This window comes from Neophocaena asiaeorientalis, unplaced genomic scaffold (assembly GCF_003031525.2).
Source record: "Neophocaena asiaeorientalis asiaeorientalis breed wild unplaced genomic scaffold, Neophocaena_asiaeorientalis_V1.1 scaffold49, whole genome shotgun sequence".
Classification (NCBI taxonomy): Eukaryota; Metazoa; Chordata; class Mammalia; order Artiodactyla; family Phocoenidae; genus Neophocaena; species Neophocaena asiaeorientalis.
Window position 1 is genome coordinate 5,465,349 of NW_020172456.1, and position 25,516 is coordinate 5,490,864.

A 25,516-nucleotide genomic window follows, 5' to 3' on the forward strand; every position below is an offset into this window, starting at 1 on the left:
TTCATTTCTCATCATTTCCATGTTACATGCTTAAAGCCAAGGAGGATAAAATTTGAATGGTGATAGATACTGAGAAATTCAGTTCCTTCCCTATCAAATGTATGTCTCTCAAGTAAAACACAGATGAAGTAGCAAAATTTAAAAGGTCTTCTGCATTCTCTGGAACTTACCATCCCAGCAGCATAGTTTCTGTCTACTAGAGGATCAGCATGTGGGGGTGAGAGGGCCAAAGCCAGGGCTCATGGCCCTGAAAGGTAAGGCTGGGTTAGCCTTGCTGCTGCAAGGCCATACTCTCCAACTCTACTACCAAGCAACTCTCACAGACGCTCACCACTGGTAAAGCAAGGAGGTCTGAGTGTGAATACAACTAAGGAAGCCCATCAAACACCACTAAAAACTACCAAATGAGACTCCACTGAGGGTTAACCTCACAGATGAAAATCAGCACATTTGCCTCTTTACCAGTGGGAATCTTATCACTAGCATGCCCTTCTTACGTATGAAAGGGATAACGGTGCATCTAAGTTTACGCACAGTTAATAATCCAGTGTAAATATGCAGACTCTTGCATTTTAAAATTACAGGTTAAAAGTGACTCCCAAAAGAAAATCAATTTCTTCATAAATGAAAGCTAGTTTATAAATAGCTGGAATGATGATTAATTCCAATATAAAAACTCATACACAAAGAACTCTACTTTCTCCTTCCAAACTACTTAGGTCTGTACAGTTGATTCTACTGTACCATGATTACATCACCAGAGTAAAATATGAATAAAATACTTCAGTTAACAAACCGAGGGCCACTTCTTGACAACTGCATTAAAACTGCAGCATTTAAGCAGGGCTGAGAAACACCATTCTTCTTTTTTTTTTTTTGCAGTACGCGGGCTTCTCACTGTTGCGGCCTCTCCCATTGAGGAGCACAGGGTCCAGACGCGCAGGCTCAGCAGCCATGGCTCACGGGCCCAGCCGCTCCACGGCATGCGGGATCTTCCTGGACTGGGGCACGAACCCGTGTCCCCTGCATCGGCAGGCGGACTCTCAACCACTGCACCACCAGGGAAGCCCAGAAACACCATTCTTAAGCATGGTTTCCTTCTTCCCGTTCTTGCATCGCACAGTGATTATTAAAGGAGGGAATGTGGTCTGTAAATGACTGGGTCATCCACTGCCCTTCTGGAATGTCACTGAAAGTTGATTCTCCACTGTCAGCTGTCAGCCCATTTGAAGAGAAGCTGCAAGGTTCACTACTGCATGGATTTTCACTATAAGCACCACCGCACGCTGCTTTATAACCCAGATCATATTTTTCTTCCTTCACAGCCATCTTCTTTGCATCCTCTTGGGCTAGCCACAGGTCGAATGTATATTGCACCTCTTGAATGTCTGTGTTTCGCTCACTGACTTTCAACTGATCTCTTAAGTCCTTCAGCTTAACGTAATAATGAACTTTGTCCTGGGCTTGAGGAAACTGAGCACATCTTGCACTGGATGATGGCATAACATAGCAGAGAGTTTCTGTGTCTGGGATCTTATGCAGTTGAAGTCCTAATTCTAAGTTCTTAACTTTTACTCCAAAAACTTCCCTACTAAAAATTTCATAAATACAGTTTCCATTAAACACTGCTATTCGTGGCTGATATTTCTGTAATTTCTGCACTAGAATACGTCCTCCTTCACAAAATTCTTTACCGGAAAGATCCTTGCTGCCTGGTGTTACCCTTGGCACCCTATTGGTAAATCCAATACCCTATTTCCCTGGTAAAGTGTGATCATCCATGTGATTCAGTTGGACCTCACTCAGCCCTGACATAAACAGCCACTTCCAAAAATGGTTTCCAGGTCCAGGGTAATGATGCCCTTTGTAAGCAGCCATTAGTCCTGGGTTTATGCCAATAATCACAATGTCCAGATTGAAGGTCAAAATGTCCAGTAGAGTCTTGGTCAAAAGTTCAGCTTCTGAAACACTATTGAACTGGTCTACTTTTCACTTTAAATGTGTCTGTAATTTTTTCTTGCTTTTCTTCTGATTTTGTGGACTTGCCAGATTTTTTGGCCTCAGCAGGTTTTTTGGGTTCCACTGGAGTTTTTGGTTCTGTTGTTTTGGGTTTTCCTTTCCTTCCTTTTGGAGTCTCTTGTGTGGGTTCCTGAGCAGGAGCTGGGGCTGGAACTTCTGCTGGCATTTCTTGTTCATTCATAAGTGCCATACTAGGAACTTCAGTGATCTTTCGTTGGAATGGAAACGTATAAAAAGCTTGCACTTGCTGGAGGGAATAGCTGCCTGCGTCCTCCGCTTCCATTCCCTGCTGCCGATAGCACGCGCAGGTACTCCTGCCGGGCAAGCGAGCCACTGGCCACTCTAGTACCGCGGCCCACGCACGTACTGCGGTAGGGTAATAACCAGACACTTAGACTCGATTGCTGGCAGAACTGGGACAGTGGCTGGCGCTCAAGCTCCTCCTCCAAGTTTCTAGTCACCCCCCTCCTCCTCTCGGCGCTTCTGTCTGTCCTGAGCCCGACTTACCTTACTTTTAAAGGCATAATCACAGTGTACGTTGGGAGCACAGAACCCACACTCGGGCAATCACAGAAGGCTTTCTGGAGGAGGTATCTTTATTTATTCAATGATGTTGTTGAGCAAAAATTGTGTACCTGGCACTGGTGGCGTAAAGATAAAAAGCTGGCCCCTGGCCTTAAGGAACTCACAAACGGGGACAGAAATGCCCCATAAGCAGATGGACACCATAAGCAGGTGGACAAATATGGGAGCACTGGGGAGACCACAAAGCTGGAGAGATCAAGGGCAGGCTTCCTGGAGGAGGTGCACGTGAGCTGAGGCTGAAAGGGTGACTGGGAATCTCGGAGACCTGTCCTTGCCACTACATCCAGTCATTCACCTGAGGGCAAGGGGGCCCAGAGATCCTGCTGGGCACTCACACACTCTTTGTTTCAGTCAGTCTCTCCTCCATGGAGCCTTCCTGGTGCAACCAACCCCAGTCCCTTCTCTATCACTTACCCCAGACAGCCGGGTCCCCTTCTGGGGAGGTCCGCATCCCCAGCTGCTGTGTGTTCCTAGGAGGCACCAGACTCTTGAACCCCCAGTTCTTACTCCAGCAGGGGCTGGGCAGGCTCTGTTGTGGAGGCAGTGGCTGCCTTGGGAAAGCCCAGTGGTTTGATTTGAGGGCATCTAGACTTTAGAGCAAGAAGGGGACCCAGAAACTACCCAAGCCCACTTAGAAGGACGGAGCAAGGCCCAGGGAAGTAACAGGAGTTGCCTGGGACTCAACTTCCCGGCTCCCAGTACCCTGGTCTTCTCTCTGGGATGGTCTGGCCCCACCTGGGCTCTCCCCTAACCCTCATCCTCATGCCTGCCTTGCCTGATGATGGCCAGGGTAGCCTTTCCCAAATAACGATGGTATTGGCTCAGATTAAGGGCAACTAGCTGGCTCTTCCTTTTTATATAACAACTAATCTCCTTCTAATCAGCCATTATTAAATTATATCTCGTTTTTAATTCATTCACAGGTCACAGTTGGGACAGCTGGATGGATAATTGGGGAGAGATAATTTATGTAAATGAGGAGCAGCAGAAGGTAGGAGAGAGGGAGGCTGAGGGCCAAAGGGGGCCCCTCCTGTGCCCAGGCTGGGGAGGGGGCAGTGACCTGGCCTGGCCTGCCCTGGAAACAGGAGGCTGGGGACACTGCGGGGATTGGGGCCTGTAATGGAACCTCAGGGCTCCTGACTGGTTGTCCCTTAGCATTGCCTTGAATGCTTCTGGCAAATGGGAAGCCCATTACCTTTTGGGGGGTGGGCATCTCTCAAACATCAGCTCTCATTGAAGTGGATCCTGAAAAGCAGTAGAATACCACAAAGAATTCTGGAGTCAGAGCTGTGTTTGATTCCAGCTCCACCACTTCATAGCTGCCTTTTGTTTTTTGGGGTTTTTTTTGGCTGTCCCACACGGCTTGTGGGATCTTAGTTCCCCGACCAGGGATCAAACCCGTTACCTCAGCAGTGAAAGTGCAGAGACCTAACCACTGGACCACCAGGGAATTCCCAGCTGTCTCTTAACTTTAGTTTCCAAACTGCAAAATGGGGGTATGGATAGTACCTACCTCATGAGGAGATGGAGAGGCTTAACCTAGCCTACAGGAAGAGCCCAATACCCAGTGTACATAGTGGCTCCTATCACTAGTGTGAGGACAGGGTACCTGAGTCATATCTACCTCCCTCTAACATCTGCCCCCAGGCCATGGAGCTGCCTTCTGGTAACAGAATACATCCACTCCCCTTGCATAGCTGACATATCCGTCCCACTGATGGTAATTACATCAGCAACTGACACCTTGGGGTTTTCCCTCGTGCCAGGTGCTGCACTAAGCACTTGCTATTATATATGGCATCTCACCGTATCATCAGATCAACATCATTTTACAGATGAAAACACTGTGGACCCAAGCGCTCACCTGATGATTCCTTCAACAGAAACTAAAACAGAAGCCTGCTTGGGAAGGGCAAGGAGGCTCACAAAACCTGGAGCCCAGCTGGAGGCCATTTTGGGAAGGCAGCTTAAGGACTGGCAGACAGGGGCAGGGCTGGCAGGGGAGGCAGGTGGAGGAGGTCGGACCTCCACAGGAATTGGGCATGGGTGGGCACAGGCGGCTGATAGGGCCTGAGGGGGTGAGGTCTGCAGGAGACTGAGGTTGGCAGGGGTCCACGGTAGGGCCTTGGACCGTTCCCAGAGGGAGGCAGGGGATTAGGGAGGGTTAGGGAGGGTGGTCCCAGAGGGTCCAGGAGAGTAATGGGATTAGCCCTCAGGCAGTGAGTGAAAGTTCTTAGCGTGTGGGGTCTCTGGCCTCCCACCCGAGGCTGCAGCTGTCACATGTCCACAGGAGAGAGTCACCAGCATCTGCACCCCTGCCCCCCCTTGGGGCAGGCTGGCGCCCTCCGCCCCGCACCGGCTCTCCTGCTGTGTCCATCTGTCGAGGGGCTGGCCTCCCAGTGTAGCCTCCTGCCTACCCTTGGCAGACTGAGCCACCCCCACACAGTGTATATACCCTGCCTAGCGCTGCCCTGTGCCTCGGTTTCCCCACCTGGATAGAAGGCTACAGCGAGGGGGTTTGAGACCCTTTGAGGGAGAATCCCTGAGGCAAGGAGGTCAGAACCAGGCCCCCTGGGCATCTCGTTCTGCCAAACGTTAGCTGTGTCACCCTGGGCATGACTGTTACCCTCTTTGGGTCCTAATTTATAAAATGGGAGCCGAAGCACAGGAGGGTTTTCAGAGGGTTGGGTAGAGGGATCTGAGCATGGGCCCCTCGGTGAAGTTCAGGGTGCTGGGCACCTGCACGAGGTCGGGGCGGCAGAGGGCAGCGGGCTTGAGGCCTGAGGACTGGAAGGGGCCCAGGCTTGCCGGAGCCTCGCCTGGCGAAGTCTGAACTGCGGTGAGGGGCCGGGCCTGGGGGTGGAACGGCCGGGAGCCGTGGGGCCGCTCGCGGCTCCCTCTAGTGGTGAAGGCGCGGATAGCCCTGGGAAGGGCGCCGACGTAGGCGGCAGCGCTGGGGTCGCGGGGGTCCAGTGAGCCCGCGCCCAGTCCGCCTTCCTAGGAGGCATCAAGGGGAGGGAGGCATCAAGGGGAGGGATGCCAAGGGTCCTAAGAGGCTTCCCCTGCTAACCAGTGCCTGACATCCATCGTTAGAGCGTCTTTCCTTCAGCTTGTATGTCAGCCTGTTAAAATGAAATTACCTCCCAGGAGGGAGGACACGGCTGGACGTCTTACCCACTGCTGACCCAGCAGACCCGGGAGGTATTCGCCCAGTGTGGGCAGCGAGTGCCAACCAGCCCGGTGCCTACGTGGGGCTTGGAAGAACCTGAGGTGATAGTCTGTGACCGGGCACGAGTCACACTTTTTCTAGCCTCTGTTGCCCCCTGGTAAACTGACAGGGTGGGGACTAGGCCAGTGGTTCCACCATTTTTATCTCAAACAACCCTTTGAAAATGTAAAACAATTCTCATATTCCCTCAGGGAAGTACTTTTACTTCCCTCGTTTGACTAAGGAACCTACATAATGACCCAGCACTATTTGGCAGTCAGTAAGGCTTTTGCATGAAGTGATACTTTGTTAATCTCAACATCTGTATGTTTTTAAATTATTTTAAAATAAACATTTTTAGAACAGGTTTAAACGTGCAGAAAAGTTGTGAAGATTGTACAGGGCTCTCATAAACCCCACACCCAAATGTCCCCATTATCAACATCAGTATGGTGTACCTTTTTTGTTTTGTTGCTGCGCTGCACGGCTTGTGGGATCTCAGTTCCCCGACTAGGGATTGAACCCCGCCTGGCATTAAAAGCCCGGAATCCTAACCACTAGGCCATCAGGGAACTCCCTAGTATGGTAAACTTGTTAATGAACCAAGATTGATACTTTAATAGCTAAAGTCTGTGCTTTATTCCTATTTCCTTAGTTTTCACTTTATGTCTTTTTTCTGTCCCAGAAGATCATGGGACATCAAGTCATCATGTCTCGTTAGCCTCCTTTTGGCTGTGATGATTTTGTATAACTTTAAAAAAAAAAAAAGTACACATTCAGGCAATGGAATACTGTGGGGCTGTTATTACACATTTTGAGCTGGGACAATCTCCAAGACAATATTAGTGTGAAAAGGAAGCTGCAGAACAGTATATGTTACTGCCACTTGTGAAAGAGAAAAGATATGTATATAAAACTATTTTTTTTAATCTCTGGAAGGGTATCTGAAAAACTGGTTGCTGGTTGATTGTGGGAAAGGAAATCAGAAGGCAGAACAGGGGTGTGAGGGAAGCCTACATTTCATTCTATATCCCTTTGTATTTGTTTGGTTTTAAAACTGTGTTTATGTACTATCTAGCTTGATAAACATGAATGTAAACATTAAACATAACAGTACGTACAGGTGTAATGTATTTATTGTCTCTCTCACATACCGGGCTTCTGCACTGTTTGTGTAATAAAACCATCTACCAGCCCCTAGTTCTGTGGGAATATCCCTGGAGTTGGGTGCTCCTGTGGCTCCATTGGAACCACTGCCTTGGCTCGTCTGTAAGATGCCTTTCCACCTGGGTGCTGGGGCTCCTCTGGCTGTTCCAGGCTGGTATATAACAGGGTGCGGAACTCTCGGTGGGGTGCAGGTACAGATAACTGAACTTGCTTAAGTAAGAAAGGACCACAAGGATGTGCGGGCCTTGTGGGATCTAAGATAGGGCGAGCCCCAGACAGATGGGAACCACAGCTTCTCCCGAGTACTGCCGCTTCCTTCTCCTCCCTGCAGCCTGGCTATGATCCTCAGTCCCGCGGCCACCCTTCAGCTCCCAAACTTATGTCTCCTCCACTCAAGCCCACATGGAACTCTTAGTCTTAGATCCAAATTTTCCAGTGGGATAAATATGTCTGAGCTTAAAGCAAGTTCCTGCATCCATGTACACGTCAGTATGTGGTAGGGAGAAACAAATTACATTCTGCACTATTTCACAAGCTTTGCTGGGCACTTGTTCCAGTCTAGGTGCTCTGGGGTACAGAAGGGAGAGAAGCAGGCCGTTCTCCGGGAAGGTAGACCACAGAGTGGTATGATTTCACTGGTTTTAGGAAGGCCCACTCCCCCGATACTTCCCTTTCCTTCTGGAGCCACACAAGCAGCTTCATTTGGTTAAATTATGGATTCGATGGCTGTGGCATTCAATTCCCCTAGGAGGGGTCAGAGTTTAGGTAAGTCTTCCCAGGGGTCCCCAAATCCCTACTAGAAAGGCCTTATTTGAAGGCCCTCTGAGATCCTGCTCTTCCTCACTGCACAGTGAGCATCTGCTGTGGCTGCTCTCGAGTACTCAGGAAATCTCTATTTGCTGAACTCTCCATATCCTTTACGTGCCTCTGGACCTTCACATATGCTGTTCCCTTCATCTGGAATACATTGCTTCTTTCAAGCCTCAGCTCCAGTTTCCCTTTCCCTGGGAGGCCTCACCTGCCCAGGCCCAGATTGAGGTAGCATACACCTGGCCCCCCCGTCCCCATCCCCACTTCCATCCCAGGGCACAGACCTGATCTCTCCTCGTGGACAGGAGTCAGAGGTATGGGCACCCACATCCGGCTTTGCCACTTCTGCCAGCATACCATAGGTACATAATAAATCCTAGCTCCCTTCTGTCCCTCGCATCTCTAGTGCGTGCATTAATGATTTGTGCTTATCCAACCATCTCCCCTTTACACTGCGAGCTTTAATTAGTAGGCACAATAAATGTTTGCTAAGTGACTGAATGATTTAAACAGGGAGAGGGAAGATACTTCCAAGCTTTCAGACGTGAGACTGAGGACCTCCATTGCCCCAGGAGGCAGGGAGAGGGTGTCCTGTGCCAGGATTGAGATGGGGGGTACAGTTGAGAAATTTGGTGGGTTGATTACAAGGATTGGTTGGAGTGGGGGAGGGGACAGACCAGGCCTGTGTGTGGAGGCATTTGGCCATCAGTGGGGGCAAAGATCTACCCAGCCGGCCCCCAGCCTCACCCCGCCCTGTGCTAAGGAAAGTGGGTACCAGTTCAGCCTCCAGGACCATGGCCAGGGCATGAGTTCAGTGCCTGGGGGCTGCCGGGAGACAACTTCTTCTCTAGGCTCTGCAGCCCCAAGACCCAAGGGGAGACGGGTCCTTATGTGCTCTCTTCTTCCTGGTCGCTAGTCAGAGACTTGTGGTCCCCTCATCTGAGCTCCATGGGGCACCCAGGGCTCATTGGATGCAGCCTCAAAGGTGTTGGGAGATGCAAAGAGGTGGAGAGGAGGTTGTAGCCGGGACATCTCAGAATCCAGCACCCAGCATGTCTTCAGCAGCGCACTCACATTTATCAGGGGTGCACTGCAGCCTGGGGGCTCAGAATCTGGGGACACAGCGCATAGCTTGAGCGGTTCACCCACCTCCACCGTCACTACTACAAAATCCACCAAACACTGACAGCATGGCATGTGCTCCACAGGCACAATCTCATTTAATCCTCACAGAGGCCTGATAAGAGCTCTTAAGATGTTATTCTCATTGTTTGCAATGATGGAAAGTGTGGCTCACAGAAGTGAAGTCACTTTCTGGGGTCACAGAGCTCACAGGCGGCAGGGCCAGGACTGGAAGCCAGGCTGCCCAGCCGCACAGGCCTGAACTCTCGGCCATGACCTGGCCTCCACTCTGCCCAGCTTCGAGCCCAGCCTCCGCCCCAGCTCCGATGAGCGCCAGGAGCTGGTCCCTTGGACCTGCCTCGGTCCCCTTCGACACGACCTTCCTCTGCCCGGCCACACAGCTCTCACTGCCCCACTTCCCTGAAGAAGTCCCACCTGCCTCCAAGCTCTGCACCTCCCTTCATGAAGCGCCGTCCACCCCGCTGCCCAGGAGGTCCCTGGGTCCCGGTGCCTAGGGACAGCGGTGGGCAGAGGGGCCCAGTGCTGCACGGTGGGGAGACAGGAGCGATGCACAGCGCTGATCCTAACCAAGTTTGCCAGCTCCGCTTTTCTCAGGGCTCCCACACAATGGTCTGCTTTGTGCCCACCTGCCGACAATGCTTAATTAGGCGAGGAGTTGATTAATTTGAGGTAATTGACAGCTAATTAGAGGCCCACAGGCTCATTAACTTGACATCTTGTCTTCCGTGAATTGGCTGAGCAGGGTCAGGTGACGGAAGCCGTTGCTTTCTCCCTCCCCAACCCTGAAGGCCAAGGTGATCACCTGGGGGCGGGATGGGCCGACCCAGCAGGTCAGGTGAGGCGGTCCCAAGGCCAAGAATAGAGGAAAGCAAGGCACTGGTTTCCTGGTGAAGGAGGGTCACAGAGAGAGGTGTGGGCCTTGACCCCAGGAAGGAGTGAGCAGGAGTGGAGGGGTCATGGGCACGGAGGCAGACACTGAAGAGAGGTGGATGGCTATTAACAGGGAGAGGGGAGCACCTGGTGTCCATGCAGGGAGGAGGGGCAAGGGAGGGGGGTGTGGGGAGGCCTACTGGTTCCCCAAGAAGCCCAGGCTCTGAAGTGAGATAGACCTGGGGCTAAATCCCAGCTCTGCTACTAACCAGCTAGGTGACCATGAGCGAGTTAGTTAATCACTAAGCCTCAGGCTTCTCATCTGTAAAATGGGAAAAATAGTAGCTACCTCACGAGAGTGTTGCAAAGAGTCCATGGAGACACTGAAGTAAAGGATTTAGGCCAGTACCTGGGGGCCTGGTGAATGCTCGGGCAGATGCCAACCACTCTTGGCAGCAAGAAGGACTGACAAGAAGGAAAGGTAAGTGGGTGGGATGTGTGGTGGGGGGGCAATGGAGTACCCTCCCAAGAGAAGCCACTGTTATTCAGGAGACCTGTATACCTGGTAACAGCACTGTTGAGGTGGTGGGGAAAAGACCATTTTAAGGGGGCAATTCAGCAATATATATTACATTTTATATATATATATATATATATAATATTAGAATTAAAAATGCACATGGCCTTCGAGCAAGCAGTTCCCTCACCAGGCATCTATTCTAAGGATATATCTGTACACGCACAAAGGTTTAAATACAAGGATGTTTGTTTATCACAACATAGTTTGTAGTAGCAGAAGGTTGGAAGCAACCTAAATGTCCATCATAGGCACTGGCTAAATGAATTATGGTACATCCATACAGTGGGATAATGTGTAGCTGTGAAATCTGTATGTACCAACCTGAACAAGATCCAAGAAAAATTAGGTGGGAAAACAAGATGTAGAACAGGGTGTAGCTCCCACAAGCTGGTAACCAGTAGTCTGAGAGTCAGAGGATGGGAAGAGGATGTTATTTTTCACAGTGTGCTTATTTTATTTTAATTATTTTAAAATTATTTATTTTTACAATGTGCTTATTTTAAGTATGGTTTGTATTTGCTATCTTTCCAAAAAGCATTGTAAAATTAAAAAGCAATAGAACTTTTTTTCCCAAATGAATTCTAACTTGAAATCTGAATTCATAGGCAGAGTGACTCTCGTTGAACTGAGGGTAGGGGTCCAATCCTACTTAGTTCCTTCCTTCCCTCCCGCAATGGTTCCAAGAGGGTTTGAAGATGATCAGTCTAGTGCCAAATACAACTTTCTATGATGATGGAAATGTATGTAGCTCTGCACTGCCCAGTATGGTAGTCAGTAGCCATGTGTGGCTACTGAGCTCTTTAAATGTGACTAGAGTAATGAACTGAATTTTAAGTTTTATTTATTTTTAATTTAAATGGAATTTATGTGGCTAATGGCTACCTATTTGGATAGCACAGAAATCTCTTCGAGGAACCAAACAGCCCAGCCATCCCAGCCTCCATCTAAGGGAATTACCAAACCCAGAGAAACTACCATCAGCACCACTAATAACTCCAGTTACCTACAGTATAGACACAGCCTCTTTGCTAGGAGTGGATGGTGCTAGGAAACTTGGTTATAGAGACAACTGGAGGTCTTTTCTGGCAGTATTGGAACTGCACTGGATGGAAGCAAGTCAGGGATGCCAGTAGCTTACCTGGAATGCCATTTCTTTTAGGAAAGGTCACCTGAATAACCCATGTGTCAAAAAGCACATCTTTGGCTTTAAGATCAGTGGTCAGTTCCAGCTGGGGAGAATTATATAACGCCGTAGGTGACAGGAGGCCATGGATTCAGGCATCCATTTGGCAACAGTGCACTGAGAGCCTAAGATGTGTCAGGCTCTGGAGCAACAGGGAAGCACAGACCACTCCCTGGCCCTGGAGCAGCCCACTGTCTCGGGACTGAATTCACAGAGCGGGGCGTAGAGAATGAGGCTCCCTCACAAAAGAGTCAAGCGTTGAGACGTCAGGGACTCTTGGAGCTTGACTGACAGCCCGCCCCCATAACAAAGTCACAGAGTGAGGGCCCAGACCACAGCCCCTAGGCCCTTATTTGCTGGTGGAGTGTGGAAGGTAGCTGCCAAAGGAACACACTGACTATCCTCTATCCTTCCCTCTGACTCCATAGCCCAGAAGCCAGATGATTCTCCTGTGTTATTGCCCCAAATCACCTTTATGGGGCTGTGGTAGCTTTCATCAATTTCCCTCTAGAGGCTCAGAGGACCCTAAATTCATTTGTTTAAATTGAGGCATAGTTTACACACAGTAAAGCACATAACTATCTTTTTAAAATTAATTAATTAATTATTTTTGGCTGTGTTGGGTCTTTGTTGCTGCGTGCGGGCTTTCTTTAGTTGTGGCGAGCGGGGACTACTCTTTGTTGTGGTGCGTGGGCTTCTCATTGCGGTGGCTTCTCTTGTTGCGGAGCATGGGCTCTAGGCGAGTGGGCTCAGTAGTTGTGGCTCGCAGGCTCTAGAGCGCAGCCTCAGTAGTTGTGGCGCACGGGCTTAGTTGCTCTGCAGCATGTGGGATCTTCCTGGACCAGGCTCGAACCTGTGTCCTCTGAATTGGCAGGTGGATTCTTTTTTTTTTTTTTAAGAGGATGTTGGGGGTAGGAGTTCATTAATTTATTAATTTACTTTTGCTGTGTTGGGTCTTCGTTTCTGTGCGAGGGCTTTCTCTAGTTGTGACAAGAGGGGGCCACTCTTCATCGCGGTGCGCGGGCCTCTCACTATCGCGGCCTCTCTTGTTGCAGAGCACAGGCTCCAGACGCGCAGGCTCAGTAGTTGTGGCTCATGGGCCTAGTTGCTCCGCAGTATGTGGGATCTTCCCAGGCCAGGGCTCGAACCTGTGTCCCCTGCATTAGCAGGCAGATTCTCAACCTCTGCACCACCAGGGAAGTCCCAAGCACATAACTATTAAATGTACAGCTTGATGAATGTTCACACACACACCCACACATCTACTCCTGTGTAACCACTACTCAGATCAAATAGAGAATATTTCCAACACCCTAGAAGGCTCCTCGTGCCCCTTCCCAGTCAATACCCAAGGTAACCACTATTCTGACCTCTCCCACGCTAGGTTAGTTTCACCTGTTCTAGAACTTCATACAAGTGGAATCATACAGAATGCACTTCTGTGCCAGCCTTAATTGGCTCCTCATTCTTGTTTGCGAGATCCATCCATGTTATTCTGAGGCAGTACAGTAGTTTGTTCTTTATTGCCAACGGCATTCCATTGTAGGAATATATGACAATTTATTTCTTCATTCTCCTATTGATGGACATTTGGGTTTCTGCCAGTTTTTGATTCATATGAATAAAGTTGCTGCCAACATTCTTGCACATCTTTTGGTGGACGTCAGCACTCGCTTCCGTTGGATGTATCCCTGGGAGTGGAATTAACAAAGCCTGTGTATTTCTGAAGGTCACAAGGACTTGGTGACTCCACAGTCACAGCAGTGGGGCTCTGAGGTAGGGGTAGGGAGTCAGCTTTGAGAGTCCTCTTGGGAAACTATGTGCCCCCACTGGCTGTGGAGGGGAGAGTAGCTCATATCAGAAAAGAAGGAGGCAGGGAGAAAGCCAAGCAAAGAACCACAACATGGTTTTCAAATCAAGGCCATATGACAATGACATCAAAAGTGTGTCTACATGAATGGAGCCTGGGAGGACAGGTAAGTCTAGGAAAACAGAAGTCTTTGTTTTGTAGGGTAGAGCAGGTATAAGGAAGAGGCAAGAACTAAAGGTCCCAGAGGATTTTTGTTTAATTTACCCCATAGAAAATAAATTTCTTTTAATTTCCTCCTTGGTAACCCAAATATCATGTTTGCCTCAAACAGGCTATAAAGCTCAGTACTTGCCCGCTAGAACGTATCTAGCCCTACAGAAGGCTCCCTCCACTTCCTTCCTAGCAAGTCTCCTGACACAAGTAACCATTCTTCTGATTTCTATCATCATAAACTCATTTGTGCCTATTTTTAAACTTCCTTTACATGGATTCTGACAGTTTATGTCAACATCTACTGGGCATTTATTATGTGTCAAACACACTGCTAATACTACCATTGCTAGTATTAGCAAGGGTACCTCATTTGATCCTTCTAACAACTTGGTGAAGTCAATATGTTCCCCCTTTAACTGGAGAATACCCGAGGCCACAAAGCTATCAAGTAGCAGAGCCTGGATTCAAACTACAGTGACCAACCATCACATTAGCTGGACTGTCCCTTGTCCCAGGAAACCCCTGAGTCCCAAGTGAACTGGATGGTTAGCCACCCTAGTTCAAACCTGATTGGAGTCTTAATCATCAGGCTGGACTCTCTTCCTTTGGCTTAAGATTTCACCAGACAGTGCCTGTGTTGTTAGCACAATCTCATGGGGAATGTTTGTCTCAAAAAACCTCTGTGAGGGCTTCCCTGGTGGCGCAGTGGTTGAGAGTCCACCTGCCGATGCAGGGGACACTGGTTCGTGCCCTGGTCCAGGAAGATTCCACATGCCGCGGAGCGGCTGGGCCCGTGAGACATGGCCGCGAAGCCTGTGCGTCCAGAGCCTGTGCTCCGCAACAGGAGAGGCCACAACAGTGAGGGGCCCGTGTACTGCAAAAAAAAAAAAAAAAAAAAAAAAAAAAAAAAAAAACCTCTGTGATATCAGGATTTTACCTGGTTTTCTTTGTTTCTTTTTTTGGTTTTGTTCCATTCTGAAGAAAGATTTCATTGAAAGTAGATCTGGGTTGGGTAAAAACAAAATTATTCATATTAAAAGAGAATTCTAACATATCAATCCACCAAAGAAGGTTGTTTTTTTTTTTCCAGCATCCATGCACTGAAAAAGAATTTTAAGACAGTCCCTGACTTTAAGAAGTTTATAATTTATTTGGGGAAGTTAAGAGGAAAACACAATGAATAAAATTAGAGGGTAACTAACTAATAATAATCACTCACCTCTGAGTGCTTACTATGTGCCAGAGACCTTACCTTATATATCCTATCTCATTTAATCCTCTCAATACAGCTATGAGATACGTACTGCGGCTATACCCAGGCTTGGTGAGGTTAAGTGATTTGCTCAAGGGAAAAAAATCATTGAACTTTATGTATGTATCCTTAAGACTTTTGCACATAATATAAGTGAGTTATACCTCCAAGCCATGCTTATTGAATGGGAAACCACTGAAGATGGGAGAAAATGTTCTTTCCTCTGCTTTTGACTATCCTGTTCCCAATAATTTTGGGCAAAGTTTAAAAATGTGTTTTGGCTTGTTTCATTTTAGTCATTCAGGTCAAAATGGCATTTTTAGCCTCAGTGACGAGTGCAAATAGGCACAGCGTGTGGCTGTGAAGTCAGAGCCCAGCCTTGCTGGAGGCCCAGGAGCTGACACAGGTCAACAGGCCAGAGCAACCTGCGTGGCCCCCAGGCTGCACACACCGTTGGCCTCAGACTTCTTGCTGTAGTCAGTCCTGCCAGGAACACACCAGGGTATTTGTCCCCTGGGTCCTCAAGGCCAGCTCCTCTGTCTCTCCAACACACCCCAAACCTTATCCCCTCACTCAGCCGCCTGACCCTGCCACCCATCTCTGCTTTCCAGGTTTGTGGTCCCCCACCCAGAAGCACCTCCATCATCCCTTCCTGACATGCCGACTTTCATTTCCCTAGGGCGAATCTCATTTGACAATCTCCTGCCCATATTTCTAAGCTCTCTGGGTCTTGGCGTGCTATTTCTCTGTCCTCTCGGGGGTTTGTAACACCGATCATCTGCAGGTCTCATTAGCATGCTGTTTACCCCTGTCTTTCAGATCATTAATGAAGATGCAAAGTGAGACACCAATTCTCCCGGCTCCCACCACGTGCCCCCTCCCATGCCCGGTGCTGCTAGAATCATTATCCTTCCTGGTGTGACAGGGTCAGAACCAAACCAATTTGCATCAATCTTTGGTGACGCTGTGAAGTGCTGCCTGCCCTGCAATCCTCATGTTGTAACAACGGCTTCAGCTGTCTGTTCTGGAGTTCTCCCCTTCTTCTTCGGAGGGCTGATCAGGTCTGGCCAACACAGCTCCTCATGCTAAAAGCCCCAGAGCTAACGGAACGGTTAGGCAGGATTCAGGGCTGCACGTGGCTGACACTTTCCCTTTGTTTTGCACCCTGAGCTGGACAGAAAATAGCACCTCTTTGGGAAACAGGATGGACAAGTGCACATAGTGGCGAAGTGGTGGAGGGAGTGGGTGTGGCAGGCACAAAATTTTTCTTTCTCATCATGACATCTATTTCTGCTGAAGATAAACGAGGAGTAAGACTCCTTTGGACCCTCCAAGGCCTAATCAGATGCCTGGGCTTGTATATTCCAGCCTCCTGAGGCTGGGATGAATGAGTCATTCCTCGGGGACAAAGTCCATTCTTCTCCATGATTTTTGTATGTCCTCTGGCCCTGATGCTTTCATCTTTTCTTTATCAGTTCCATGACTCTGTATCTCATCTCGCAGAGAAACTGACTTTATATACACACTTGTCTGCCCATAAAGGTGAGAACCACCTACACATCCCTTGAGTCCCTCAGATCCCAGCTTGCGGGAAAGACACTTCATTCCCTTTCTCGATGGTGCAGTTCCTCTGTCTGGCTGTCTGTGATGAAAATATGGGCGTCACTCCAGGCTCTGTCCTGATCCATGCCTACTCCTCTGACCCCTACGTCATCTTTTTTTCCTTCTCTCCCAGTTGGGAAGGGGAAAGTGAGCAGGAAGAAAGCAGTGAATGAAACTCTCACAAACACAATATATGAAGTAGTATTTTACATGCCCTATTTAGGGGAAATTCAGCCTAAACAGTCTACAGCAAAATTAGGTGGATATATTTTTCTCAGTGCAGTGTAGGGATGGACTGAGGACAAAGTTATTTTGCAACTCTGACCAAACACCTACTGAGTGAAGATTTTCCTGTTCCAGAGCAAAGGCTCTATGGAGTAATGAGGAGGGATGGGCCATGGGGCTGGGTATGGTTAGGGAACAAGTAGTTTTTATTCACATTACATGTGATGGAGTAGAGTCTAGGGCAGGGCTGGATGCTTTAGGTGCGCAGTAACTACTTAAAGGTTTACAGATTGACATTTTCAAACACAAGATCTAACGTCATCACAATAAACAAATGGCATCAATAGGGGCTTCCCTGGTGGCGCAGTGGTTGAGAGTCCGCCTGCCGGTGCAGGGGACACGGGTTTGTGCCCCAGTCCGGGAAGATCCCACACGCCGCGGGGCGGCTGGGTCCGTGAGCCATGGCCGCTGAGCCTGCGCGTCCGGAGCCTGTGCTCCGTAATGGGAGAGGCCACAACAGTGAGAGGCCCACGTACCACAAAAACAAAACAAAACAAAAAACAAATGTCATCAATGAACTGAGTGTGTGTGTATGCACACACACATACATGTTGATAGGCTGGGCTGATAGGGCATTTTAAGACTTGTAGATCTATACACCCAGCTCCAGAAGTGTTTTTCTTCCTGTATTATGGAAGCAACACATGCTTCTGTACAGAGTTTGTAAAATGTAGAGGAAAATGAAAATTACCCATAATCCTCCAACCAGGCAGCAAGCACTCTTACCACCTTGGTCTATTTCCTTCCCCACATACTGGAGATCGTGCTGCATTTATAATTTTTAATAATCCTTCTATTTTTATAATCTCGCTATTTTCACTTACTCTTACGACAAATCCTTTCTCCCGTGATGCTGTAACCTCTCCGCAAACCTACTAAGTGGCTGCACAATAGTTCACTATGTGAATGCACCATAATACGCTCAATAGTTACAGGTTTGAAGGACCTTTGGGCCAGTTGGTTTGGGTAAGCAGGGCTGATGACAGCAGTAAGATGATGGAGGCAGCGGCAGCAGAGATAGACGCAAGGGATCAGGAGCCAAGGAAGAAGTTCTCGGGAGCTTTGCTTTCCCACGAGCCACCCTGTTCCTCAGAGACCACTTCTGGTTCTCACCCTTGCGTACCCTCCTTGCCCTGCCCCGGGCTTTGCCAGTGGCCGCAGTCAGTGTTTCTCATTTCCACTCAGTCTCAAGTCACTGACTTTTCCAACTTGACTCTTCTCAGCTGCTCCTTTGTGTGGAGCCGCTGGCTTGGGCTGGCTCGGCTGCATCTGGAAAGGTCCCGGGATGTGACCTTTAGCCCTGCTTGACCCTGAGGCCTCGGGCTGTGGAGTCAGGCCAGGCTGTTCTCCATAGACTCCCAGAGAGGAAGAAGCTGAGAAGAGGCTGCCCGGGGGCCCCAGGCCCAAGTGGACCTCACTCAGCCCTGGAAAGGGAGCAACTGGAATAGGGGTGGAGGGTTGGGGGCAGGGGTGGGAAGGACAGAGCAAAACAGGGAGGAGCATTCCTGTGCAGTGACTAGAATACCATGGATGCTTAGAATATATTAGGACCACCAAGATTAGCGAGGCAGATGACTCAAGGCTTATTATGCCAAGCTCAACATCAGCTCAGAAACCTGTCAATGTCACAAAGAATACCTTTCCCTCCCTTGCTTATCAGCAGCAAATAGTCTTCCATGGCCGTTGTCTGTGCAGTCAACAGTGGTATCTGCTGCGTGTCCATACCAGCACGGTCTGCCTCAGAGGGCGAAAGGATGGGGGCAGGAGAAGCAGTCAGTAAACTGTCGGTTCTCCTGAAGAGTTGAGAAATGGGTTTTTGGCTTAACTGACTATTCAAGGTAATCAAAAGTTATCATATTTTCCCTTTAAGGATTATCAATTTTTAACAACTATGAGTATAATAAAAAATTAAATATGGGTAAGATATGCCATGCACTGTTCTAAACACTTGCAAGTGCTAATTTAATCTCCACAGTAACCATAGGAGTTAGGTGCATTGGACCCATTCCGTAAATGGGTAAACTAAGGCACAGAGAGGTTAGGCAATTTACCCAAAGTCACATAGCTAGCAGATGGCAGAAACAAGATTTGGACCCAGGCAGCCTGACATCAGGGTCTTGCTCTTATCCATGATGTTAGGCTGCTTCTTTAAAATGGAAGAGGTCCTGAGGACACTGAGGCTCAGAGAGAAGTGACTTGCACAAGCGCATCCTTCTCTCCCTCAAATCCAAGCTCTTACTATACCTTAGACCAGGAACAAGGCTATGAACACTGAGTATCATGGCAGTTCATCCTTTCTTTCCACAAATCCTTATTAAGCACCTATTATGTGCCAGATACTGTTGTGAGTTCTGTTTACAAACAAAGAAACTATAGGAGACTGAACAAATTTGGATCAATTCTTTGACATCTCTCAAAAGTTATTTAAATAGTCAAATCTTATTACCTCTCCGTGTCTCGGATAGAGAAGATGGAAAAACAACAAAGCAACTTTGATTACTTGGGTTTTCTGGCTCCTTGGATTCTAGATAATTGAGTGTTTTCTGGTTTTGGAGGTCACTTTCAGAAGCATCAAGTACAGGTCAAAACACAAAGCAGAGGGCAGGATAAAGATGAAAACGTGTATGAGTCCAACTCAGCTCAGAGCTTGAGTTTAGCTGAGGTTCCAGCTGCCACTCTCCTCGCATTCGTTTGTCCCTGACCAAGTTCATGGCTATATCACCCCCAGTAATCCCTGTAATGGGCTGTAATCCTGGGGGGGAGCTGTTTCTGTTTATTAAATGGCCAACCTCTGAGCCACATGGAGTATGGCCAGTTGTGGCTTCTTGCCCTGGCAGCTGATGGGCCACTTTTCTGTTTTAAAAACCAGGAATCTTCCAGGATAGAGAATGGAGATAGCAGGCAGAGGGTGGGGAAGAGGTGATGGGTGCTGGAAGCGAGGGCCCCTTCCAGGTCATGAGCTCTTTTGAGAGCAGAATTCACATGTGTGCTGTGGGTTTGCTATCCTTGAGATCATAACTACAGTTGAATAGGACTTCGATGTCATTCCAGGGACGGTGCCATAGTTGTAGCTGCCCGTGATGCCACCATTGTGGACCACTGAGGCGGGATGAGGAGATCAAATGGGGACAAAAGGCAGAAGGTGGGGAAAGAACAAGGCAGAGTGGGCATCCCCTGACGGTCAGGAATTCTCAGTGCTTCAGCCCCAGCTCAGGGACCAGGCGGCACCCAGGGCAGTTCTCTCAAGCCAACTACCTCTTCCCTCTCTGCCCTCAGCCCCAGTGTCTACTTCTTGGAGTTGGGGAAAGACTGCAGCAGCTGCTTGTTTAGAGACCCTGTCCCCTCACTGTGCCCCCTCCCCCCGCATCTGTCTTCTGGTTAGAGTTGTGTGAAGCGGAAGACAATTTGGGGCTTATTAGTGTCCCAGCGAGACATGTAACTTGTGTTGCTGGGACCCAAACAGCAAGAGTCTTAGCAGCAAACTCCAGCCGAGAAAAGACTGAGGAATTGTCTCACCTAATTACGGGGAATGGCCCTCTTTGTGTTTGTGATTCGGTACGGTTGTCCGATCGCTTTTGATCGCTTTTCTCCATTTGCTGGCTCAGGCTATGCTGGAATTGTGCTAATTAGGAGAGAAATGGACAGAGTGATCCTGTCAGCCCTGGTTACTGGTGGGGACAAAGCGGAATATTATTCTGAGGCAATGTTTTGTGAGGGCCCTTCTTCCAGGTCTCATTAGGAGGAAGGGGCCCACAGTCGGGGAAGGTTCCAAATGCCTGGCCCGTCTAATGGAGCATTGGGGTGTTCATGTGCTAATTAACAGGTTCTGCCAGCATTCGGGAGCCTCACGGTGCACCTGGTGCCACCTGAAGCCCCCAACCACTGCTGCTCCGGAAGAAAGTGTTGGGCACAGGGTGGGAAGGCCGGTGGCCTCTTTAAGCAGAGTCAGGGACACATCCCCAAAGTGCCCCAGAGCCTAAAGAGATAGGAAAAGTCAGTTACCGGCCAGTCAGAACTTCATGCACTGGGAGAGACCACTCATTGCCCACTCTTTGGGGCTGGGGGGGGTACAAGGTCCCTCTGGTGAAATGAAGCCCATGCAAGGGCAGGTAGTCCTGTAGTTCTCAAAGGATGAAGAAAACAGAAACTGCAGAACATAACCAAATGCTTGGAGATGGAGTTTGTGCAGAAGTTGAGAGCCGGTATGAAACCCTGTTATCTGATCCCTGGGACCATCACCGTGGCCCACTGCCCATTTCCTCCCTTCCTGCTCTGCATTTACCTTCCTGTGATGCCTTAATCCTGGAGGAAACAGAAGGGACCAGAGCATCCCACTGAAAATGAAATTCCTTGGCTTTATTATAAAGCCCTTACGGAAGTCCAAACACCCTTCGGAAGCCACAGGGGCAATGGGATGACTTTCACCAGCTTCGTTTTCACTGTTCTGATTTGGGTGAGTTCAGAAGACAGAGGAGCTAAAATAACCTGCAGCCAGAGGACCAAAAACAAGGAGCAGTTAGCAGTTGTCCATTTAAAAAAATACAATCAGTAGGTAACAAAAAGATAAATTAATGATAGCATCTTGATATCAATGCAAGTGATAGCCTGTGAACTTCTACTGCTCCAACAATGAAAAGAAAGCCAAGCAAATCAGCTGAGGCCTAAAACCTGAGAGACAGAAGAGAGCAAGAAGCAATGAGACCTGTTGGTGAGAACAGCTTAGAATAAGAATTTGAAAATGTGCCTCCAGGCACCAGTGCTATGCTTCTCAGGACTGGTGCTGCTCACGGGCAACAGATGCGAGGCGTGGATGGTATTTGGAACAGCAAAAGAAAAGAGAAGACAAACCTGTAGGCAAATGATACTTATTTATGCGAAAAATCATCTCTAAAGATTTAGAGCAGCATATATGTCATGCTGTACCTTTTCAGTCAATCAACCAGCCATGCTTTTCTAGATCAGAGAAATCTACTGTCCACCCAGATGTCTTCTAGGGAAACAATGCTGAATCAATGATGCTAAGCACTTTGCTTTCCTTAAATGGGAATGTTTTTTCTAAAAGGGCAGGCTCTGGTCTGGAGCAGGTAAACTATCAGTGGGTGAAAGCAGTAGTACTGATTAGCACTTCCTCTTTAGTTCCTGAACAGAGTTGTAAAGAAACGCTTACTAACGGTTTTCGCAGGTGGCAGAGAAATATTTGTTTTTGATCTGTCACGTTTAACTGGAAGCGTGCACACAGGTAGGTCATGAACCCCCAGTTCAAAGAAGACACTGACAAAGAACTAGATGTGTGGGAGACAGCCACAATCTCAGAGAGCAGATAATTTAGCGGGGCAATTAAGACATGTACTCAGATGACTTAAATATAAGGGGGATTGTAGTAATAAGAGTCATAAGGAGGTATACATAAATGCTGTAGAAATGGAGGGGGAAGGATTATGTCCAGCTGGATCATGCGGGGTTTACAGGAAGGATAGGTTGATGTGTAGGAAAAGGATGCAAGACTTTCTAGGAACTCAATGGCAAGAACAAAGGCATGTAAGTGAGGAATTGGGAACTGTTCGGATTAACTGGAACAGAGACTTCATATACTGGAGAGAAAGGAAACCAAACTGGAGGGTTGATTAGGATTAGATGTAGAGAGTTTTAAATGCCAGGATGATGGATCTAGACTTTATTAGTAGAGGAGACGAGGTATTAAAGATTTTTAAACACTGTTTAGGGAGTTGAGCAGTAATGAGCTGGGTGGCTGGTAGGACACAATGGCAGCTAGAGACCACGCAGTAGATGACCATAGAGCCCCACACCACCCACTGTGATATTAAAGGGAAGACAGTGGGTCATCTGCCATTATAGTTGTGCTTTCTGACGAGGTCTATGCTTTAAATGTGCAAGTTGGCCTTTTGAGGAAAAACTCACTCTCCTATAAAAGGGAAATATTTATTATGATGACATAGACACCACCATATACAAAGTACAGTCCTCTAACACCCTGAAATACATATACATGCACACATTGTACATAAATTTATATTATCAATATAAAAATACATCATTAACATCTCTAAGGACGGCAAATACAAAACCAATAAATATCACAATTCTAAAACATCTACTTACATTAAGTGCTGGTGAATAAGATGACAGTAAAAGGAAGAGGCCAAAGCAGACCAAAAAACCAACTACATAGCTTCAGTTTACAGACTGGAGTTGGTTTGGGGGAGGTATCCCAATGTTCTCCATATGTTTCTCAATTTCCCCAAGCACTTAGAAGTGCCTGACGTCATCAACTCTCAAAAACAGAGCAGTTAGAATTTGACATTATGGCACTAGTTTTTGCACACCCCCCTTTCTCTCTCTCTCCCCATCTTTCACACTCTTTAACCGCATTTAAGATAAAGGAATGTCAATAATAAGCTTTACTTAAAATCAAAGCCTCTATAGCCTAACCTTCTATATAGCACCCAAGCAGAATGTTTTCTTTCTCATACTCTCCTTTATGTCTTGTGTTAAATTCCACCCCACTTATCAATAGGTAAAATTGCATGGATGGTCAAATGGTGCAAATGAGAGAAAAACCCAACCTTAACTCTAGCATGGGAAACAAGGCAGAAGTGTCAGAAAATGGTTAATGAACCAGCTATTAAACTGAATAGTTTTGTGCCCTAGCAGACACTCGGGACCAAAACCTTGACCACAACATTCCTTGTGTCCAAACACCAACACACTACTGCCACATGGATGTTCTTTTCATAAAGTTTAGGAAACCCCATGTGCTTCTACAAACAACAGAGCCGGGGGCTGGCTTATAAGACAAAATAAGGAGAACATGTATAATCAATTTTACCCACGGGCTAGATTTTCAGGTTTTAACATAGAGACAGATAACTGGCAAAGAGCTCCATAAGAGTTGTAAAGTCAGGGAATTCTCTTTTTCTTGTGTGTGTGTATGTTTCTGTCACATGGGTGGAATATCTAATCTGTGCTGTGAGATGGGACAAGGGGGGCAAAACATTGCCACCATCCCACAGCACATTCCTTTAAGGTCAAGTAGAGTTTCTAGTTTTTAATCAAATGGGAACTCCTGCAAGCAGTCCCCTTCTCCTATCTTTCAGGCCATACTGACTTTCTCACTTGAATCTGTAACAGATTAACTAGAACTCAAAAGTCCTTTCTGTTACCTTTAAGTTGGTCTGGAGGTCTAGAACCCAATGCAACCCTACATATATGCCTTTCACTGTACAAGCTAATCCCAGGAGGGACCTGATTCACAGGGGTCCCCTTCCCTGGAGTCAGACTGATGGTGGGGGCTGGGAGGTGGGGAATGCAAGGCATTGGGGGATGGGACTCTCTTGAGAGATGTAGAATTTTAAAAGCATTTCTCCAGCTGGGGATTCCTGGAACCTAGTATACAGTGGTGAGCTTGCAGGCCAGGCTGCATGGTCTGGTCCAGAATCTAATTGGTCTCTGGTCTCCTTGCATCATAAACACCTCCTAAGAGATCAAGTACAATTCAAAAGAACTTGTCCCATCAACACATCTCAACTGACTTTGCTATCACTGAATCAAATCAACTGTAAGATCCTGGAGCTCCAGAATCATTTCCGGAAACGAGAAAGCAGGACTTTGACCTTTAAGAATGATATACCTTCTGGTGTTACCAACATCCGAGGCTGAGACGGTCACAGTCTAGAAGCTGAATGAATAACTGCACCACTGATCCTTGGATAGAGCAGATTCTTCTCTTGCCGCCAAATGTCCTCAGAAGCGCAGAGTGCCAGGAGCAGGGGAGAGGGTCAGTCCTGGAGGTGCACCCTCCGGCCTCTGGGCAGGAAGCAGTGAGGTGCGCGTCATCAGAACTGCACAGGGAGGGAAGCACGGTTCCAGTCCCCAGGGCACCCTGTCCACAAGCAGCTGCTACTTCTTGGGCTTCTCTAGAATGTTGAGGAATTTCCCCCGTGTCATCTCTCTGGCTGGAATCACAAAGCAAATGAAAGATAAATGAAGACCTAAAATCTGAAAAAGCGTTCACAGGAAGACTTAATTTAAGAATGCAGATTGATTTAAATTGTATACAAAGTTGCTACCATAACAGATTCAATCTCTACTAACCTCCAAAACGGGAGAAAAACAAACCACTATTGACAACAAACTGTACAAAACTGTTCTGAAGTTGGTGATTACTATAACGCGCAGGCCAACTGGGGAAATCTTTATCATTTAACCTTGGGTTTGCCCTTGGAGGCTAAAATCCAACCAAGATTAGATTAGAGTCTTTTCTGGATTGTTGGTCTCTGGACATTTATAATCTCAAATCAAAATTAGAGATAATTTACCCCATCTCTCAGCAGTGGTAGTCCCTGGATACTGTAATGTAACAGAGTTTACATTCCCTCAGTGCAGTTCATCTGTGGATGCAGTAATAAAGTAGGGTGTATAGAGCTTTGGTCTTCTCTCTCTTGGCATTGTCAGTCCTTAGATATTTAATAGAGCCAGGCAAGGTTTATGTGTCTTTTTCTCACTTTCAGCACCATCAATCTTTGAATGCTGTAGTTACAAGAGGGTTTATACAGCTACTTTCCTACATATGAGGCTCTGAAATGAAAGTAAAACATTTCTCAGTTACAAGACCCACTCCAGAAGCCCCCCATTTTAGCTCTGTCAAGCAAATCCTCAAAAATTGTACGTGGCATAACCCCCTTCATCCTCATCCCCATAAGATCATCTTTTTATGTCTCTTAAATGGATGTAACAGTGCTGAAAGCTTCCGATGGCTGGCCTCGGGGCCA

General features: G+C 47.7%; 1 protein-coding gene and 1 pseudogene across 3 annotated transcripts in view; both read right to left on the reverse strand.

The window, feature by feature from the left end:
• Positions 1-1,083: 1,083 nt before the first annotated feature.
• On the reverse strand, positions 1,084-2,302 carry LOC112394919 (G/T mismatch-specific thymine DNA glycosylase pseudogene; annotated as a pseudogene). The gene has a single exon (XR_003002250.1). The product of XR_003002250.1 is annotated as a G/T mismatch-specific thymine DNA glycosylase pseudogene (transcript).
• Positions 2,303-22,652: 20,350 nt separating this feature from the next.
• LIN52 (lin-52 DREAM MuvB core complex component) overlaps positions 22,653-25,516 on the reverse strand; it is a 115,714-nt gene continuing 112,850 nt past the window's right edge. The window contains exons 6-7 of one of the 2 annotated variants that reach the window (XR_003002248.1): positions 25,064-25,322; positions 22,665-24,700 (exon numbers count right to left, since the gene is read on the reverse strand). Coding sequence is in view for 1 of the 2 variants with exons in the window: in XM_024737851.1 (XP_024593619.1) it covers positions 24,645-24,700 (56 nt within the window). In the remaining variant the exon portion in view is untranslated. Of the gene's footprint in view, positions 24,701-25,063; positions 25,323-25,516 lie in introns of both variants that reach the window. The other variant, XM_024737851.1, reaches the window with a different exon arrangement.